The sequence below is a fragment of the Myxocyprinus asiaticus genome, chromosome 40, assembly GCF_019703515.2.
Source record: "Myxocyprinus asiaticus isolate MX2 ecotype Aquarium Trade chromosome 40, UBuf_Myxa_2, whole genome shotgun sequence".
Taxonomy (NCBI): domain Eukaryota; kingdom Metazoa; phylum Chordata; class Actinopteri; order Cypriniformes; family Catostomidae; genus Myxocyprinus; species Myxocyprinus asiaticus.
This window is the reverse complement of record NC_059383.1, coordinates 25,303,531-25,323,794: the sequence shown is the minus strand read 5'-3', so window position 1 is coordinate 25,323,794 and position 20,264 is coordinate 25,303,531. Positions and strand designations below refer to the sequence as shown.

At 39.4% G+C, this 20,264-nt stretch overlaps 1 protein-coding gene across 2 annotated transcripts in view; it reads left to right on the top strand.

Moving 5' to 3' along the window:
• LOC127430754 (rapamycin-insensitive companion of mTOR-like) overlaps positions 1-20,264 on the top strand; it is a 40,445-nt gene that overhangs the window by 9,540 nt on the left and 10,641 nt on the right. For both annotated transcript variants that reach the window (XM_051680778.1, XM_051680779.1), the window contains exons 5-30: positions 366-497; positions 1,515-1,578; positions 1,801-1,927; positions 2,019-2,188; positions 2,287-2,354; positions 2,465-2,532; positions 2,910-2,992; positions 6,546-6,633; positions 6,748-6,838; positions 7,293-7,359; positions 7,637-7,717; positions 8,510-8,610; positions 8,720-8,885; positions 8,966-9,067; positions 10,163-10,209; positions 10,305-10,440; positions 10,528-10,727; positions 11,408-11,534; positions 14,175-14,339; positions 14,657-14,733; positions 15,513-15,591; positions 16,079-16,188; positions 17,704-17,791; positions 17,874-17,966; positions 18,179-18,285; positions 19,331-19,605. In XM_051680778.1, the coding sequence (XP_051536738.1) occupies positions 366-497; positions 1,515-1,578; positions 1,801-1,927; positions 2,019-2,188; positions 2,287-2,354; positions 2,465-2,532; positions 2,910-2,992; positions 6,546-6,633; positions 6,748-6,838; positions 7,293-7,359; positions 7,637-7,717; positions 8,510-8,610; positions 8,720-8,885; positions 8,966-9,067; positions 10,163-10,209; positions 10,305-10,440; positions 10,528-10,727; positions 11,408-11,534; positions 14,175-14,339; positions 14,657-14,733; positions 15,513-15,591; positions 16,079-16,188; positions 17,704-17,791; positions 17,874-17,966; positions 18,179-18,285; positions 19,331-19,605 (2,912 nt within the window). The remainder of the gene's footprint in view (positions 1-365; positions 498-1,514; positions 1,579-1,800; positions 1,928-2,018; positions 2,189-2,286; positions 2,355-2,464; positions 2,533-2,909; positions 2,993-6,545; positions 6,634-6,747; positions 6,839-7,292; positions 7,360-7,636; positions 7,718-8,509; positions 8,611-8,719; positions 8,886-8,965; positions 9,068-10,162; positions 10,210-10,304; positions 10,441-10,527; positions 10,728-11,407; positions 11,535-14,174; positions 14,340-14,656; positions 14,734-15,512; positions 15,592-16,078; positions 16,189-17,703; positions 17,792-17,873; positions 17,967-18,178; positions 18,286-19,330; positions 19,606-20,264) is intronic.

The following is a 20,264-nucleotide window of genomic DNA, read 5'->3' as shown; positions in this document are numbered from 1 at the left end:
CTGGTTGTTAGGGAGGGTAGAGTCACATGGGGTAACCTCCTCGTGGTCGCGATGAGTAGCATGAGCCTCGTGTGCTGTGAGTCTCTGCAGTGTCATGCACAACGAGCCACGTGATAAGCGCGTGCGTGGATTGACTGTCTCAGAAGCAGAGGCAACTGAGACTTGTCCTCCGCCACCCGGATTGAGGTGAGTAACCGCGCCACCAGGAGGACCTACTGAGTAGTGGGAATTGGGCATTCCAAATTGGGAGAAAAAATAAAATAAAAAATCCAACATTACAAAGGTGTGGAAACCCTGCATATTACGAAAGTTAAATGTGTTGTGAATGCTGTTTGATGTTGTATATTAATCGGCCTCTTTCTCAGCCTAAGGTTGGCTCTGCTTAATGAGGCTAAGGAGGTGCGGGCGGCTGGTCTGCGTGCTCTCCGCTACCTCATCAGAGACAGCACTATACTCAAGAAAGTTCTGCGGCTCCAGGTGGATTACCTGATTGCCAGGTCAGTATGAAATGCTTTCCGAGCTATGTATACTGGTCAGTCACTTGAGCAGTTGGGTTTAGGTCTGAGCCAGTACTTGATTAGGGACAGTGAAAAAATTGCTAACCGCTTCCATCAGAAACAAGCCCTGATGCTAATGCTCAGTGAGTTATGAGTCATCTCATGTTAACATCTCATTCTCTGTGTGAGAGAGAAATAGAGTTCATGTGAAGAGCTAGTCAAGTCTAGTTAAAGTCACTCTGAAGCACAGTGGCGTAGTAAGGCTGTGACTTCCTCCTCATCCCGCTGTTGGTGCAGAACTGAGCCTGCAGCAGTATCTTTCCCTCTCTCTGTGCTCCTGCCTATCTGAACACTCAACAAGTTAAACCTTGCATAGGAATATTGTAGGAATAGTCTCAAACTTGTATGACGTTCTTCCTGCTGCGGTACACAAACAAAGATTTTCTTAAGGATATATGATGTCTGTACAATGCAAGTCAATGGTGTCCAAAACTTTCAAACTCCAAAAAGGACATAAAGGAAGCATAAAGGTAATCTATATGACTCAAGTGGTTTTATCCGTGTCTTCTGAAACGATACGATCGGTTTTGGGTGAAAAACAGACCAGTATAACACCTTTTTCACTATAAATCTTGGTATCTGCATTCTCCTTGGCATGTTCATGAGAGAAGCCAGATTACACTTTTTCACTTTTGATGCATGTGCAGATCATGTTTTGAACCCCACTGACATGCATTGAATGGGCAAACATGCATAATGTATCCTATATAAAAAATCTTTGTTTGGGTTCCGCAGAAGAATGTAAGTTGTACGAGTTTGAGATGGCATAAATGTGAATAAATGGTAAGAGGATTATAATTTTTGGGTAAACTATTCTTTTAATAAAGTAATACATATATACTGTAGACAGTATCTATGTACTGCAAATATTTAATGTTCTACTCACCCTTTCCAGCCCATATATGACATGTGAATATCTCAGTTAGTGTTGATAACTAATGTCCTTTTGACCTGTAGATGCATTGACATCCAGCAGAGTAACGAGGTGGAACGCACACAAGCTCTCCGACTGGTGAGAAAGGTGAAGTGGAAACATTTTTCCTGTTCATTTAAATTGATTATATAATAAAAGTATTAATTGTACAGATATGAGCAAGCTCATTTATTTAGCAAAACCTATAGATTAAAATTAGTCCTTAGCATGAGTCTTAGGTTGCATGTTCTAAGATGCTAAAATGTTAGTTAGGGCCAGCCTGCCAGGTAACAAAATAATTTTTCTGATTAATTGCATTCTTCATTCCAGATGATCACTGTGAACGCCCTGCTGTTCCCAAGCTCAGTCACAAACTCCCTCATGGCCGTGGGCAACGACGGTCTCCAGGACCGTGACCGTATGGTTCGCGCCTGCATCGCCATTATCTGTGAACTTGGTGGGTTCCTACAGCGCTTAAAGAGTATTCTGTAATGTATCAAGCCATGAACGCAGATGTTAACCTCATGCTTGTCCAATTGTGCGTGCAGCACTGGAGAACCCAGAGATTGTGGCTAAGAGGGGTGGTCTCAGTACCATCCTGAAGAACGTAATCGACTGTCAGCTCAGTCGCATCAATGAGGCTCTGATGACCACCATCCTGCACCTGCTCAACCACCCACACACACGGCAATACGTTCGATCGGAGGTGGAACTTGAGGTATTGATCTCTGTCCGACAACAAACCCATCAGAATTTTTATAAATACAGTTAAAAACAATTAAGTGATTTGCCTTTTTTTCATATTTTATTTTTAAGCAAATCCTGGCACCTTACACTGACTTTCACTACAGACACAATCCAGACACATCAGAGAGTCAACTCAAGTGAGTTTGCAACATATAGACCCTTCATATTCGTAGAGTTTACAATGGTAAAAGCAAGCGTTCAGCTCCTACAGGCTGCACTAGTAGATGTATGGTTTTCCTCTCTACAGGGAAGACAGGGAGGCTCGATTTCTGTCCAGTAAGATGTCAATTGTTGCTTCCTTTCGCTCCTGGTCAGGTAAGGATATCTCAATGTACTGGTCCAATAAGAATAAGTCAACATTAATTGCTACTAAGGACACACATCCACATGCAATTTGAATTTTTTTTTTCTGCCCTGACAGCTGAAGTTATTAATACTGTGTAGTAAAGTAACGCATCACTCATAAATAGCTAAAAAGTTTACTCATGAAACCCTCCTATGCCTTGAGGCTGTATTGAATAATGTGACACTCTGCTTTCTCCTTCTGTAAAACTAGTTCAGCTAGGATGCATCTTTTACATGGGATTTTGCCATGAGTACACTTGATTTACAGTAGTTGTTTGGATATTGTGGATTCAGCAATCCTGTCTCAGACTCAGACAACCAACTGTTTTGTTCCACTGTACCTGCAGGCATCATTAACCTCTGCAAGTCAGGCAACTCTGGAATCCAGTCTCTCATTGGTCTGCTGTGTATACCAAATATGGAAGTGAGGGTATGATGAAATATAATTAGAAAACTTGCAGTACACACAGTATGCAAATTAAATAACCAGTTCCTCTTATTTGAAAACTAAGTGTTGAGTATGGTGCATGTATTGTAATTTTTGTATATGGGTAGTTGACATTTCAACAAATGACACAATTGACACATAAAGGAATATTCTGGGTTCCATACAAGTTACAGTGATAGTTCACCCAAAAATGAAAATTCTCTCATCATTTACTCACCCTCATGATATTCCAGGTGTGTATGACTTTTTTTCTTCACCAGAACACATTTGAAGAAAAATAGAAAAATATCTCAGCTCAGTATGTCCTTTAAATGCAAGTGGATGGTGATCAGACCTTTTGAAGCTCCAAAAATCACTGACAGTCAACATAAACATCATCCATACAACTCCAGCGGTTAAATGAATGTCTTCTAAAGTGATACGATCACTTTTGGTGTGAAAAAAATATCAATATTTAAGTACTTTTTAACTATAATCCAACGCTTCCAGTAACTCTTTCAGCACTCTCTCTCCCTCTATCACACGTGCAACGGACGCGCAGATAGGGAGACATGCAAAGCAAAGCTAGTTTAAATTAAACTAATATGCTAGATTTAAATGAAAAACGAACATGTATTTATAACATGTATCCAAGTATGACTACAGAGAGCACTTCAATATGAAAACAAGCAAATCCCGAGCATTTAAGGTGATTTAGAAATCCCGGTCTTCTTTTTTTTTTAGAAATCCCGGTCTGACTTTTTATTGTCACCCTAAACAAACAGATATTACAGCTTTTCCTACTTACATTACAACTTGTGGACAGTATTGCCACATCCTTTGGTGATAGTTGTGCTGCACTGATAGGCTGAACTCTAGGGTAGGTGAATGCTCTGGCATTGCGATCCGCTTATATTTTCTCCCTCGAAACGAATATTATCCAGAACAAGCTAATTAAACATTAAACATGATTATCACTAGAGGGCGAAATGCAACTGTCGTATCCGCAGGTCGGAGATGGTGAAATGGGTGTTTTTGCCTGTTAGACACTGATGCTCTATGAGAGTTTAGGCATACTAAGATGGCCGCTCGAACACTTCCGGTGACTTCACCTCCTGCTGGCAGTTTTCAGACATTCAGGTTAAGCATACAAACACACCATTGTGTGTAAAGAAACAGATAAATACAGATCTAAACCAAAACCAACAAAGCTTCTGTACAGCGTTCCTCCTACTCACTTGTAAACAGCGCTGCTCTTCCATCGTGTCGCATGTGCCTCAGTTATCGTGTGTTTCACATGCCAATGCGATTACATCACACGCGCTTACCGCTGCTGACTGGAAACGATGATTTAGAGTTAAAAGGTACTTAAATATTGATCTTTTTCACAAAAGCAGTTGTGGCGTTTTAGAAGACATTAGTTTATCCTCGAGTTGTATCGATGGCGTTTATGCTGACAATCTGTTCTTTTTGAATCTTTAAAAATCAGATCATCATCCACTTGCATTTTAAGGACCTACTGAGCTGAGATATTTTTCAATTTGTTCTTCAAATGTGTTCTGGTGAAGAAAGAAAGTCAAAAACACCTGAGAGATCATGAGGGTGAGTAAGTGATGAGAGAATTTTCATTTTTGGGTGAACTAACCCAATCGGCAGCATTTGTGGCATAATGTCGATTGCCACAAAAATTCATTTAGACTCGTGCCTCCTTTAAAAAAAACAAAAAGCAAAAATCAAGGTTATATGGAGGCACTTTCAATGGAAGTGAATGTGGCCAATTTATGGAGGGCTTAAAGACAGAAATGTGAAGCTTATAATTTTATGAAAGCACTTACATTAATTCTTCTGTTAAAACTGTATTATTTGAGCTGTAAAGTTGTTTAAATTGTCATGTTTACAGTCATTTAGGGTATTAGCATTACATCGTCATGGCAATGAAGTTGTAAAATTGGCTCTAATTTTACACAGAAAAGTTTAGTAGTCTAAGTGATTTTATCTCACTAAAATCATGTTTGCACATATTGTTTGTGTTGTGGCTAAACGTTTTAAACAGTGAGTATTTTAATGTTTAGAAATTTGCCCCCATTTACTTCCATTGTGTCTCGCTGTAGCACAAATTTGTGCTTTTTTAAAGAAAAGGAGGGGCAAGTCAAAATTATATTTTGTGGTATTCAATATTATGCCACAAATGCTGCCGATTGAGTTTAACTTGTACTGAACCCAGAATATTCCTTTAATTTGATGTTTTTAGTTTATTTTATTATTATTATTACTATATGTAACACTATAAGGACGGGCAAGGAGGAGGCTGGAACCGGCTGAACAGTCAACGTAAAATTTAATGATATAAATGAACTTAAAACAACATAAATTAACAGACACACATGCAGTGCGGCCACATGCGTCTCTCTCTCTCTCTTTAGAACTGGCTCCTCCTGCTTGTCTTTATCCCCCTCCCAGCTGATTAGCCCGATTCAGGGCCGGCCATGTGTCCTCTCGGCCCGGCCCCGCCCTCCTCCTCATTACACTCCTCCATCGCCTGACTCAGGCCAGGGAAACCCCCGGCATGATGCACTCCCCTCACTTCCTGGAGTGGGGGGCGTTGCCCTTCCAGCCGTGCCTGCCGGCAGGTCTTCCCCGCCTGTCTGGAGCCCTGGGAGAGATGAGGGGAGGGAAAGGGGAGAGGGAAAGAGCGAAGCGGAGCGACAGATAGAGAGAGAGAGAAAAACTTGCCTGCCAGTTCTCGGACACGCTGTCGCCTGGTCCTCAACCGCTCCTCTGGCGGACGACAGATCGCTCCTCCCCCGGCTGATGGCAGCGAGTCCTCCGGCCCCTGGCGGATGGAACCGCTCCTCCCCTTCTTCGGCGGCCGGCAGCAATTCCTCCGGCTCTCGCCAGCCGGTAGCGACACCTCCGCCCCAGGCACACGGCTGTGGCTGGTCCTTTGGCGGACAGCAGTGGCGAGGACTCCGCGACAGCGCATCCCTCCTCCCTGCCGGGTTTCGGCACCACTGTAATACTATAAGGATGGGCAAGGAGGAGGCAGGAACCGGCTGAACAGTCAACATAAAATTTTATGATATAAATTAACTTAAAAAAGCATAAAACATAAACGAACAGACACACATGCAACACGGCTGCGTGCGTCTCTCTGTCTCTCGAACTGGAACCTCTGGCTCCCCTTTATCCCTCTCCTGGCTGATTAGCCCAATTCAGGGCCGGCCGTGTGTCCTCACGGCCGGCCCTGCCCTTCTCATCGTCACAATGTACATGCAGTTTCAATGGAACACTGAATGTACTTTATAATAATATTATACATGCAGTAATCCAAAGACTACATAAAAATTCACCGGTCATCACAGGACTATTTAAAATGAATTAGTGAAAGCAAAAAGGGTGATTAAAAATGGTGAAAAGCTTAAAAGAAATAGTGACCAGTTACAGGACCTAGCTACAAGCTTGATGTTAAATAAGAAACAGAGTTTATGGACATGTTAGACTTTGTCAGCTATCCATATATTCTACAAAATGTACATTTCTTTAAATTTCTTCTCAGCAAGGTCTGCTGGAGGTGATGTATGATATATTCAGGCTCCCTGTTCCTGTGATGACACAAGATTTTATAGAAGCTCTTCTCAGTGTGGGTGAGTGTTACTGCTCTCTGCTCATGCTGGTTAACATATAGGAATTTTCACACATTTACTGTGTTTGATGTTAAGTCATATTGACCGGAACAATGTCATGTGACCTCTTTTCAGATCCCAGTAGGTTTCAGGACAGCTGGAGACTGTCAGATGGTTTTGTAGCCTCAGAAGCAAAAATTATACTTCCCCATAGAGCACGGTCCAGGTAGGATATTTGATCAGCCAAATTAACCCTGAAATTAAACTTATATGTAACTCAATGTGAAGTGTGTAATTTCTGCACCACTAGTGGCAACAAAAGGAACTGCAAAAATCTTGACTGTTTTCAAACTGGTTTTAAACCCACTCTGTCTTCCATACAGATTCCATCCCCAAAATCACACAATTAGTTGAGACAGTGCTGCTATTTCAGACTGATTGGGATGCTCAAACAATGTTTTGATAGTGCCACGGAGCTCAAGTTTTTTGGGGGGAAATCAAACTACTAATGGCTTACTTGTTCTGTACTTGTCTCTGCTTTTTAAGTTGGAATATGGGAAAGTATTTTACCATACAGTAGAAGCAATTACACACTTCACCTTTAAGTAAAAATAAATCTAAACAATAATGATCCACTTTAAAAGAGGTGACATATGTTTGTGTTCTGTTTGTCCGTCCAGACCTGATTTGATGGATAACTATCTCGCCTTGCTACTTTCTGCCTTCATCCACAGTGGACTTTTAGAGGTATTATACCAAATAAATATCCAAGTGATTATTATTATTTTGTGAATATTTACAGGAGGAAAAGAGGCTTTTTAATTCAGTTCGGTTTTATTTGTGTAGTGCTTTTACATGCATATTGTTCCAAGCACCTTTACAGAAAATTGAAAACCGAGAAGAAATAGTGCCTTACAAAGCATCTCTAAAAATTACAGAGACATACAAGAGAATGTTGAAAATCTTGCTAAAGTGTAAGAGAACCATCCGTAAGTGTTTAAACCAATCTGAACTCTATTTATAGGGTCTGGTTGAAGTGATTACCAGCAGCGATGATAGCATTTCAGTTCGCACAACCATCCTCTTAGGAGAGCTCCTGCACATGGTATTCTACTGGAATTAACACAATTATTGCAATAGTCAGTGAATACGTCTTAAAGGGATAGTTCACCCCAAAATAAAAAGTTCTCTCGTCAATTATTCACCTTCATGCCATCCCAGATGTGAATGACTTTCTTTCATCTGCAGAACACAAACAAAGATTTTTAGAAGAATATTTCAACTATGTAGGTCCATACAATGCAAGTGAGTGGTGGCTAGAACTTTGAAGCTCCAAAAAGCTAATAAATCAGCATAAAAGTAATCCATATGACTCCAGTGTTTTAATCCATGTCTTCTGAAGCAATCCAATCGGTTTTGGTTGAGAACAGACCAAAATATAACTCCTTTTTCACTATAGATCTTGACATCAGCGGTCTCCTTGGCAATCATGGTTTCTAGCTCATTTCTAGAAATCGTGATCATGCCTAGAGACTAAATTGGCAGGATGTACTGTGATAAAGAAGTTACATTTTGGTTTGTTCACACCCAAAACCAAATGGATCACTTCAGAAGACATTAATGAAACCACTGAAGTCGCATGGGTTACTTTTATGCTGCCCGTATGTGCTTTTTGGAGCTTTAAATGTCTGGCTACCATTCATTTGCATTGAATGGACCTACAGAGCTGAAATATTCTTCTAAAAATCTTCATTTGTGTTCTGCAGAAAAAAAGAAAGTCTTACACATCTGGAATGGCATGAGGGTTAGTAAATGATGAGAAAATTTACATTTTTGGGTGAACTATTCCTTTAAATTTGCACCATACCTCAAGTGACCATGTCCATTTTATTTGCAGGCCAACACCATTCTCCCTCACTCCCACAGTCACCACCTGCACTGCCTGCCCACTCTTATGAACATGGCTGCTTCTTTTGATATTTCTCAGGAGAAAAGACTGTGAGTTAGCTTGTCTTGTCCTTCACAACTAGTAGTAAAAATAGTACACTGTCAGAGCTATGTAATTATGTCCGTCTGACATTTTAATATGTTTGCTTCTGATTCCTAGACGGGCAAGCGCTGCAGTGAATTACTTGAACCGATTTCACGAGAAGAAGAAACGAGGCCCCAAACCTAGTAGTCTTTACTTGGACCTCATTATTTGCAAATCACTGGCTGCTCATTACTTTAGGGACCAGCATCTCAGACCCCAAAGAGACATTTTTGTCATTAAGGTACGTGCTTGTGTCTGGAGGAGAGATATTTTTCAGAAATTTCAGCTGGGATGTGATTAGTATTGTCGTTGTGTTCTTAGGACACTGAGGAGGCCCTAATGATGATCCTCAGAGACAGTCAAATTCTCAATCATAAACAGAATTTGGACTGGAACTGGGTCCTGATCAGTACCATATTGAAGGTGAGCAAACTAGATGATTAGATTTTTGTGTTCTAAAACAGAATTAAAACTTGTTTACATTGAGGCCAATGTGACTGAACGTGAACAAACCATTGTTTTTGGACCAGAATTATTCATGCCACTTGAACATACACATCTGACACTGAATTATACTGCTTCAAAAAAGTTTGGATACCTAAATTATTTGTTCAGCATTTACACCATTTACAAAAAGGAATCATCAAAGAACACATTGTTCTTGAAGAAAATGTGAATAGGCCATTACGTCATATGTGGTGGACTGATTTGATTTGGATCACCCAGAACATCCAAATAGCAATGTGTTAAAAACCACTAACAACACATTAGTAACCACACACAGTAGCAACAACCTAGCTGTGTCCCAAATTACACTATACACTATGCACTTACAAAATGTAATGTATCCACTCAGCCATGTAGTGAATGAATTTTCAAAGTGTAGTATCGTCCCAAATGGAACACTTAACTGTTTTTTTACTACACCGAAGCGTTCGCAGTTTAACAGCTGACGGATGTGATGTTTCAAATGCACGTGATGTGTTGCCACTAGTTTTAGTGTGTTTGCCAACCTCAGTCAACACTTGTATCTTAAACAACATTCATATTCACACAGCTTGGAGTGATGGTTAAGCATTCAACTCACATTTGTAAGGTGCTGTATCCACTGAAGTTTTGCTAGCTGCTGCATTCTTTATTATTTACAACTGTTTTGTCAGACCAGCAGCGCAGCCAGGTAACTCCACCCCTTCCGCTATGTATGGCAAGCCGCATGCACTGAGTGCATAAAGTGTCCAGCATTCCACACTTCGTTTTAACGGTTGAAAAGGTGCATCGTCCGGGTATTTAAAGTACACTTTTTTTCGTTTCATTTTCAGTGTTAACATACTACTCGCACTACTTGCACTGCAAAATGGCGTAGATATTAAATAGTGCAGAAGTGTGCGGTTTGGGACACACCTCTAGGCAAACAGCCTAGATTTGTTGCAGTGGGCAAGCAACATGTATCTTAATCTCACAAGTTTAGTTGTGAAATGTGCTGTATTTTCTAATTTTCTGTTTGCGCTTATGCTGCAGTGGCCCAGTGTCAACCTTCGGAACAACAAAGATGAACAGATGCACAGGTAAGCACGGTTAGGTTGCCTTTTCCAAGAAATCTTCTAATACATTGTTGCTGTTAACCTTTCATCAGCATAAAAAAAACTGCACTTTCTCTCAGGTTTGTGCGAAGGCTTCTGTTCTTCTACAAGCCTAGCAGTAAGCTGTATGCCAGCCTGGAGCTGGACCACAGCAAGGCCAAGCAGTTAACGGTGGTGGGCTGTCAGTTCATTGAGTTCCTTCTAGAGTCCGATGAGGTGAGAATACAACATTATAGAAGAACTGAGCCTAAAACTGTGAGCAGTTACAGCATGTGTTCATTGTCCACTTTGCTGTCTGCTCAGGATGGGCAGGCGTATCTTGAAGACCTGGTGAAGGACATCGTGCAGTGGCTGTCCTTGTCCTCTGGACTCAAACCAGACCGTAGTCTGCAGAGCAATGGCCTCCTCACCACCCTCAGCCAGCACTATTTCCTCTTCCTGGGCACTCTTTCAGCCCACCCGCAGGGTGTTAAGATGCTTGAGAAGTGCAGTGTCTTCCAATGGTTAGTCTTGGACCTTACAGAAATCACCTTGAGTATAGAGTTCCAGGAGAAAGTATGTCAACATTTGGATTTACCTGGATTTTACCATAAATTGGTCATAAAATTTGAACTAATCTTTAAAGTCGTAACAACAGACAAACTTTAACAAAGAACACACATTTTGTCATTATGGTCTTTATTGAACATACCATGTTAACATTCACAGTGCTGAATGGAAGATGTATGTGATTTAATAATGTGGGTTAATAAGTGCTGACTTGCCTTTGGTGGCAATGACATCCATCAAACGTTTCCTGTAATGCACAACAGTCAGGAGGAATTTTACTCCATTCCTCTTTACAAAACGTCTGGTGTGAATTACTCCCTTGAGTAACTGATTCCAAAGCATAGCAGTCGGATCGGGACTCCAGATGGCGTTTTCTATTTTTGAGTATTTCCTGTGTTTAGGTCATTGTCCCGTTGCATCACCCAACTTCTGTTGAGCTTCAGTTGCCAGTCAGATGGCTTCACATTCTTCTGCCAAATGTCCTAATAAACTTAGGAATTAATTTTTTTGTAGATGACAGCAAGCCATAAAATACTCCTGCAACTGTATACTGTCTGTTGGGCACTGAAAACTTGAAATAACATCCTTTATTGTGTATCATATCTTCTCTTTTCTTGCCTTCTTGCTTTGACAGCCTGCTGAACTTGTGCTCCCTGAAGAATCAGGACCATCTTCTAAAGCTGATTGTTTCCACACTGGACTACAGTCGTGATGGCTTGGCACGAGTCATTCTCTCAAAGATCCTCACTGCTGCCACTGATGTAGGACAAACATCTACTTTACTTGGTCCTTTGGGCATTTTTACCCTAGGCCGTTTTCACACTTGGTTGGATTGCTTGGTTTGACCCGAGTTCAAATTCACCCCCTTCCCCTGCCTCCACTCGTCTCTTTTCACATTGTATTATTATATGGGTCTGAACCATGATAAGTTTGCTTCGTCAACACGTCACCATGCACTGTAAAAAAGGAATTGTTGAGCAGTTAAAAAATCAAGGCAATGTGATGTAGAACAATTTTTGAGTTCGCTCAACATCTGTTTTAATAATTGTCCTCGGTAACATTGCTTTTAGTCAATTTGAATTTGTTGCTTCACTTAATGCAAAAATTCTTGTTGAGAATTAGTAAAGAACTACTGATTTCTTGTTCAGCCAACTATCAATTTACGATATGAGAACTTTCATTTTGTTACATATGATTACATATGATTTTAAATGACTTTTACATTAAGTTAACTGCAGTCTTTGCCTCTGACGAGAGAAATATGTCTTGCAAGGCAAGACAGTACGTACAGTTGTTTGACAGACACACAATAGACCTTAACCCTTAACACACAGACCTCAATAACGGTGACATTCAAAAAACCTAATTAAGTTAAACTATGAGCTCTTTACATCAACACACAACAATTAAAGGTGCACTCAGTAATTTTTTCACCATTAAAAAAGTTTTACTCCTAAACATATTAATTGTAATTTTGAAACATATGTATAAAATCATGAGCACTCACCTGAGATGAGGATTCTAGTCATATCAGAAACCTTGTACAAGGTGTTTTATTCTACGTGGGCCAGGGGCGCCCTCACTGGTGCTGCCATTTTAGAATCACATGACCAGTTGACTACTACTCGCTTAATCTCAGTAACCGTATTGCTATTGGACACTTTCACTCTTGGATTCAATTAATCATGGCTGATTGTGAATAGTGATTTTCTACAATAGTATCTGTAACTAAAAACTATTGATTTTGAATGATGCTGCATCCACACCACTAGGTGTCACTGTAAGTCCAAGATGACACCAACAAAAAGTTACTGAGTGCATCTTTAACTAACAGTGGCAACGTAAAACAGCAATAACAGGATAAAGTCAGCAAACAGCAAAAAAATAGGCCTATAACACTAAAGCCGCTTTTCCACCATCGGGCCGAACGTTTCTGAGCACGGCACGGAACAGTTACTTTAGCATTTCCACTGGAGCACAGTTTGGCACGGCACGATTATAAACTTTTCTCGGCCCGGAATTCAGAGACGGATAGCTAACCATACTCGACTGTTCTCAACCTTGCTGGTTGAATGTCTTTAGTACATGGCGACTCATTTAGTGTGTCTTCATGATTTTATTATGATGGTTTAACTAGTATTGTTGACAACATTTATTTTTCTTCACACCTTTTTTGTCAGGGAACTAGATTACTAGCTCATTTAAACTCAAAATACATCAATATATTCTCATATACTATTTAAATATAATATTTACTGTATATAATATTTTGTCAATAAATACCCTTTTTAGCTAATCTGGGAGCTTTTACCTTTCTGCATGTTCTTGTCTGGTGGCAATGGTAAGCATCGCGCCTTTTTCACTTTAATTTCCTTTTTGTGTCTTTGCTGTTTGTTAGCAGAGTAAAACCAGGGAAAAAAGCATTCCTAAAAACTGGAATATGCATTCATCCTTCATAGCGTGCTGCACTCGCTCCAATGTTTACCTCTCACGGTGTCGCCAAAAGACGGATCTGTTACATACAATAGTGGAAAAAGAAACCTTAATCGTGCCAGCTGGCCTGGATTGGCATGGAACGGTACGGTTTTGCTATAAGAACTCTTCGGCCCGATAGTGGAAAAGTGGCTTAAGTACATTTATTCACGTAGCAATGCATGCTGGGAACTCACAAATCAGCAACTTTGTTCAATATGAAATTGTTTGTTCAGACATCTCTGCTAGTTGGGACAGCATTTGGGGGAATATTGTTGGTCTAACGTGTTTTATGTAGCTGCAAATTCATTCACATTTTGTAGTATATTTGACTCAATAAAAATACATCTGTGAATCCCCATAAGCTGGATAAAATGTAATTAAATTTTTTGCAGTGTGAGTACTTGCGGCAGCTGTTTACCTATGTGACTAGGTAACGCCTCATGACGAGAAGACACCAATTTCACTGTGTTATTGAAGTATTTGTCTCCTTGGATTTAACACCAAAACACTTTACACACACAAAACAGCCATTATTGCCTACGTATTGAAAGAAATATGAAGAATGCGAGCTGTTCGTGAATGATTTATTCGTTATGAGAAATGCATTACACATGGATGCATGCAAAGATGCAAATTAACAGTAATTGTTAACATCCGCAAGATAGGAGAGAGTGTTGCCTTACTAATTACTAAGAAATTACTGTCATACTAATTGTGAACCGTACCAGCGGACGTGGGTGTACACCAACCAAACAAACCAAACTCTGACATCAAACAAACTCAGGTCTGCAACAACGGCCCTAGTGTGAAAGTGTCCCAAGTGCCAAATGGTTTAAGCTATTGAGCTGTGATTAGCAAAACCCATAGGCTATTTAAAGCATTCCCCTATGCTGCTATGTCATTAATTTGAACATTATTTGCCACAGAACTGCAGACTGTATGCCACCAAGCATCTGCGGGTGCTACTCAGAGCCAATGTAGAGTTCTTCAGCAACTGGGGTATTGAACTGCTGGTGACACAGCTGCACGACCGCAACAAGGCCATCTCAATAGAGGCTTTGGACATACTGGATGAGGCCTGTGAAGACAAGGTAATATCAATCAACCCATAAGGGCGAAAGAGAGGCTGTTTAATTTACAATGAAGAATGAAAAATCTGAGGGATGGAATCAGGGTAAAATGATGAAATGTGTGGGTTGATGTTGGAGGCATTTGTGTGATTTTACAATGTTGTACCAGCGTAGTTTTAAAGCATGAGCTTCGTGCCATGTTGTATAACTGTAATCACTGAGTCAAAATTGTGTCAACATGTAATTGGACCTCTTTTATAAGCAAAGTCATAGTTTGTGAATACATGTCTCTTTTCACTCACAATGCCTGCTGTTTTCTTATGATCTTGTCTTCTTAGGCAAATCTTCATGCTCTGATTCAGATGAAGCCAGCACTAACTCACCTGGGAGACAAGGGTGTGCTATTGCTGCTAAGGTAAAGCTCAGATGTTCCCCTTAACTGTTATTCAGTTTTAAATAAATAAATCATAGGTTTACTAATATAATATACATTAGAGGTCTGGACCCAACTGCAAGAATCCCATTAAGCTAAAAGAAACCCCCATTAGTGACAGGTTCCACTTAAAAAAAAAAATCAGTTAAAGATTTACACCTAAAGAAATGAATGGTAGTTTTTTTAAAAGATCTGTTTAAAATTATCTACACCTACATGAGATGAAGACTCATATCAGGGACGTAGATTAAACATTATATTCTGTACAGGGTTCCCACGGTCATAGAAAACCTGGAAATATCAGTGAGTTTGAAAGTTGTGACATGCATGTACGGGTCTGAAAAGTCATGGAAATTCATGAAATATTAAAGTCACAAAAAAAATAAAGTCATGGAAATTTGAATTTACATTTGTATATTGTGAATATACATTTTTCTAGTTTTGTTAAACCAAATAATATTTCATTGGCTAGGATAATAATTTATTTAGAAAGACATACAGTCCAGCAAAGCAATAATTTAGTGTACTTTTGACAACACTAACAGAGAGTCTCTTGATTGTCATGAAGTTTAAAAGTTCAAATTGACAGTCCTGGTCAATGACATACTTTTATTTTTTGAGGCACACTGAATACATTGCGCATTTGATTTTGAAAATAAATTCTGAGAAGCATCACTAACAACAAGTTGCAATGGGGGTCTATTTTGTATAAGAAACAAACTGTTCCCTCTCTTCTGATGATCTTCCATCCATGGTTCCAGGTTCTTGTCCATTCCAAAGGGGTTCTCCTATCTAAATGAGAGGGGGTATGTCGCTAGACAACTCGAAAAGTGGCAGAAGGTACCGTATATTTGACATTATCCTGTGCTGTTAAGACTGATTTGAGATTGGGATGCAAACTACTCACCTTTTGACTGAAGTCACCTTTTTTAAGCTAATTTGCCCAAATTGTTTGGTAAAATTTTCTACATTTTAATTATTAAAATCATTTAAAGGGGTACTTTAAATGTAAACACACTGAAAAAAAATATATATATATATATTTAAACATCAAACAGATCAAGTGAAAATATACCCATGGAACACTTGATAGAACCTTTTCACCTCTCATGAGTTTGCATCCCGGTGAAATAACTTAGTTTGCAATTTTTTAATGTCAGTAAATGATATTCTGCTCGTGCTTAAATTTTTTCGCCTTTTTTTCCCCATGCTTGTTTTTTCATAGCTTTTATCAGGTTATTTAAAGTATGTTATTATCAAACTCTGAGTGACCATTCCATCTACTTATTAGTAATTAATGAGAAAACACACCTTTGTTCCCTTGTAGGAATACAACCTCAAGTATGTGGACCTCATAGAGGAACAGTTGAATGAAGCTCTCACTACTTACCGTAAACCAGTGGATGGAGATAACTATGTGCGACGGAGCAACCAAAGGTTCTTGATACTTATATCCTGTACTTTATCTTCTATTTATATATATATATATATATATATATATAAAACTTTATATAAAATGGTTATATGTGAAAAAGTATTTACTGCATCCTGATTTCTTCTGTTTTTGTGTATATCTCATACTAAATTGTTTCAAAAATTCAAACAAAATCTGACATAAAACAAAGGCAATCTGAGTAAACACAAAATACAGTTTTTAAGTGATAATGTTATTTATTGAAGCAAAAAAGTTATCCAATACCAACTGGGCCTGTGTGGAAAAAGTATTTGCCCCCTTAGTTACTAAATCCCCAAATCTATGAAACGGCATTCATAATGGGGTTCAGCTGGACTAGACACACACACGCCTGATTACTGCCAGCCCTGTTCAATCAATTCAACACCTAAATAGAACTTTTTCAGGAGCATGAAGTTGGCTAAAAGGTCTCACCCAGTAGCACACTATGCCAAGGTTGGAAGAAATTCCAGAAATCATGAGGAAAAAGGTGATTAAAATACATCAGTCTGGGAAGGGTTACAAAGTTATTTCAAAGGCTCTGGGTCTCCAAATGAAGAAACCTTTGCACAGTAGTGAACCTTCCCAGAAGTGGCCAACCTTCCAAAATTCCTCCAAGAGCACAGCGACGACTCATCCAGGACGTCACTAAAAAGCCAAAGGCAACATCCAAGGAACTGCAGGCCTCTCTCGCATCAATAAAGGTCAGTGTTCATGACTCCACTATCAGAAAGACACTGGGCAAAAATGCCATCCATGGAAGAGTGGCGAGGCGAAAACCACTGCTAACCCAGAAGAACATTAAGGCTCATCGGAATTTTGCCAAAACACACCTTGATGATTCTCAAAGCTTTTGGGAGAATGTTCTGTGGACTGATGAGTCGAAAGTGGAACTGTTTGGAAGACAGGGGTCCCACGTCTGGCGTAAATAAAACATATAATTCCACCTCTGAATGGTTCAAAAGAAGCAAAATTAAAGTTTTGGAGTGGCCTAGTCAAAGTCCTGACTTGAACCCGATTAAAATGCTGTGGCAGGACCTTAAACGGGCAATTCATGCTCAAAAACCCTCCAAACTGGCTGAACTAAAGCAATTCTGCAAAGAAGAGTGGGCCAAAATTCAACCACAATGTTGTGAAAGACTGATCTCCAGTTATCGGAAGTTTTTGCTTGCAGTTGTTGCTGCTAAAGTTGGCACAACCAACTATTAAGTTTAAGGGGGCAGTTAGTTTTTCACATGGGTGATACAGGTGTTGGATAACTTTTTTGCTTCAGTGAAAAAAAAAATATATTTGAAAACTGTATTTTGTGTTTACTCAGGTTGCCTTTGTTTTATGTTGTCTCGTTTGAAGATCTAAAACAACTTAGTATGAAAAATACACAAAAATAGAAGAAATCAGGAAGGGGCAAATACTTTTTCACAGCACTGTATATACTGACAAGCTTTGTTTTTGTGTGTTATTTGGGGAGTTTCTTCAGTTCTTAATTTATTTTCTTTCAGGTTACAAAGGCCAAATGTTTATCTTCCAGTGCATTTATATGGACAACTTGTACATGATAAGACAGGCTGTCATTTACTGGAAGCTCAGGTATATGCTTTGAAATGATTTATGACATGGCCTGATTGGACACAGATTTCCATTTAATGCCTTGTTTCTATGTCTCTGACAGAATGTAGTTCCAGATCTGAGCTACACAGTGCGCTGCCCAGTGCTGGACAAATGGGAGGGCATCAAACAACTTAAGGCTGCACTTTGGGCCCTGGTGAGCTGCTGAGTGTTCCGTGTGTGTGTGTGTGTGTGAGAGAGAGAGAGAGAGATAGAGAGAGAGAGAGTTCTGTATTCGTCTTGTGAAAATAAGTCATGTTGAAGCATGTTTTCTATTCTGATTTTGTGATAACTGTTTTGTTTGCGAGTTGTTTTAGTCAGTTGTGAACTCATTACTCTAAACTGTTTTTCTTAACTGTTTGTCTCAAGGGAAACATTGGCACTTCTAACTGGGGACTGAACCTCCTGCAGGAGGAGAATGTGATTCCAGACATCGTCGCTCTTGCTCATGACTGTGAGGTTCTGTCTATTAGAGGGTATGTTGTCTTGACCAGAATCAAGCTCCTTTGATATGGCCATAATACCATAATTTAGAAATGGCATTTAGGTCAGAAACGTGGCCTGGGGGATAGTGCATGAGGTCTGACATGTGCAGGTAATTTCTTGCCACATGTGTATAGTAAGGTAATGTCATACAGTTGTGCCTCATGTTTAAAAGGATCTGATCTGATCTTATAATGCTAACACATAATAAAGCTAAAGTAGCATATGCTTCTGACCATATGAGGCTTACACTCAAAAATTTATTTTTGCATGAATAATAATATCTTGAAGAATTTTTATTTATTTATTTATTTATTTTTATCTAACATCCAAATAGTTTTATGTGGTACTCTACAAAATTAAAAAATGGTTATTTCATTATTTCTTGTTGTATGCCTGAAAAAAAACTATACTATAAACAACCATATATAACTATAAACAGTAGCCATGTATGTGATAATATTTAGTAATATAATGTAGCGATATGTGTTATACTATGTTAAAATAGTCATTTCATGACAATGCATGTGTGCATTTTGTTGAAAAGGATTGATTTAATTGTGTGGGAAAATTTTCTTCAATTTAATTAAGTGATTAATACTGAAAAAGGTGTGCAAATCTGTTTCTCAATGGGTACCAGTATGTTGTTTCAGTTACCAGAAATGAAACAACAAAAATTTTACAAATGCATTACAACATTCAGTCTCCATTTCCACTCACTGGTTGTCAACTTGGAATTACAGTATGCAGTAAAGTGAAGTTATTGCAGCACAGTTGGGTAGACATGAGATGACCAAGCATTAAGCATATGTTGAACCCCCAGACCCTCTTGTTGTTGCGAAGACTCATAGTTTCAAAATTACATTCTCAGAAACTGTCAGCAGGGTTTTACTGGGTTTATGTGACTCATTTGAATTGTGTAATTCTTCCTCCCATGCTATTTGGCAATCATGCATTCATTCGTTTTATACACCCTGATCTCTTCCTAATTACTTTCCCATGAACCTGCTCTTTGTTTCTCTTTCCTTTCTCTCTCAGGACATGTCTTTATGTTCTGGGACTCATTTCGAAAACTAAGCAGGGTTGTGAGCTACTGAAACTGCATGGCTGGGATGCGGTCAGGCACAATCGCAGGCAGCTTTGGCCAGTAGTGCCAGATGAGGTGGAGCAGCAGCAGAACCTCCAGCAGCTGCAGCAGCAACAACAGCAGCAGCAGCCCCTCATCCAGCTTTCTTCAGCTCCCAGCACCCTCAGCCTGAACTCTGAGTCCACCAGCTCCAGACACAACAGTGAGAGTGACTCCACTCAGCCTAGTAAGTGCTCCTCCCATCCACTCAGCAATTACTAACATTCACTGTTGCAAAACTGTGGTTTAGGGTGAAAGTCGGTCTAATCATCTTTCAGAGTGTTGCTGCCTAATAGCTGCCTATTACAAGCATATCATCTTAGACTTCTGCTTTAAACTGTATTAAAATGCTGGGAAAAAAGAATACTCCCCCATTAGATGGTGTCTTTCAACACTTCCATGTACGAATAAAAGATATGGATAGATCTAATGGTAGCAATAGCAATATAAAGAATTCTTGGTAGGATTGTCAGTTGATAAAATTTCATTTAATCTTGTAATTTCATAGTTTACATGTTCAGTGCCTTTTTAAGGAAAGAATGCTAAATAATATGTAATCATTGGGTTTGGCAGTTTGTGTGGACGATATTCAGAATAGAATATATGTGCACATCTAAATAATGACTCTACACTGAGGTAGATTTATGCAACAGTGCTCTTTACTTAAAAAATAAACATCAATACACAGGAAATGCAAACATGGAACTCAATGCAGATCTGCAGTAATTGAAAAACAAAACAACTTTCCCCACACTTTATTGACATATTACATTTGTAACAATGTTTTTTCGCTTTTCCCATTTCATAGGCTCCCTTTGAGCCATTCTGTGTAGATTTGCTTGAGTG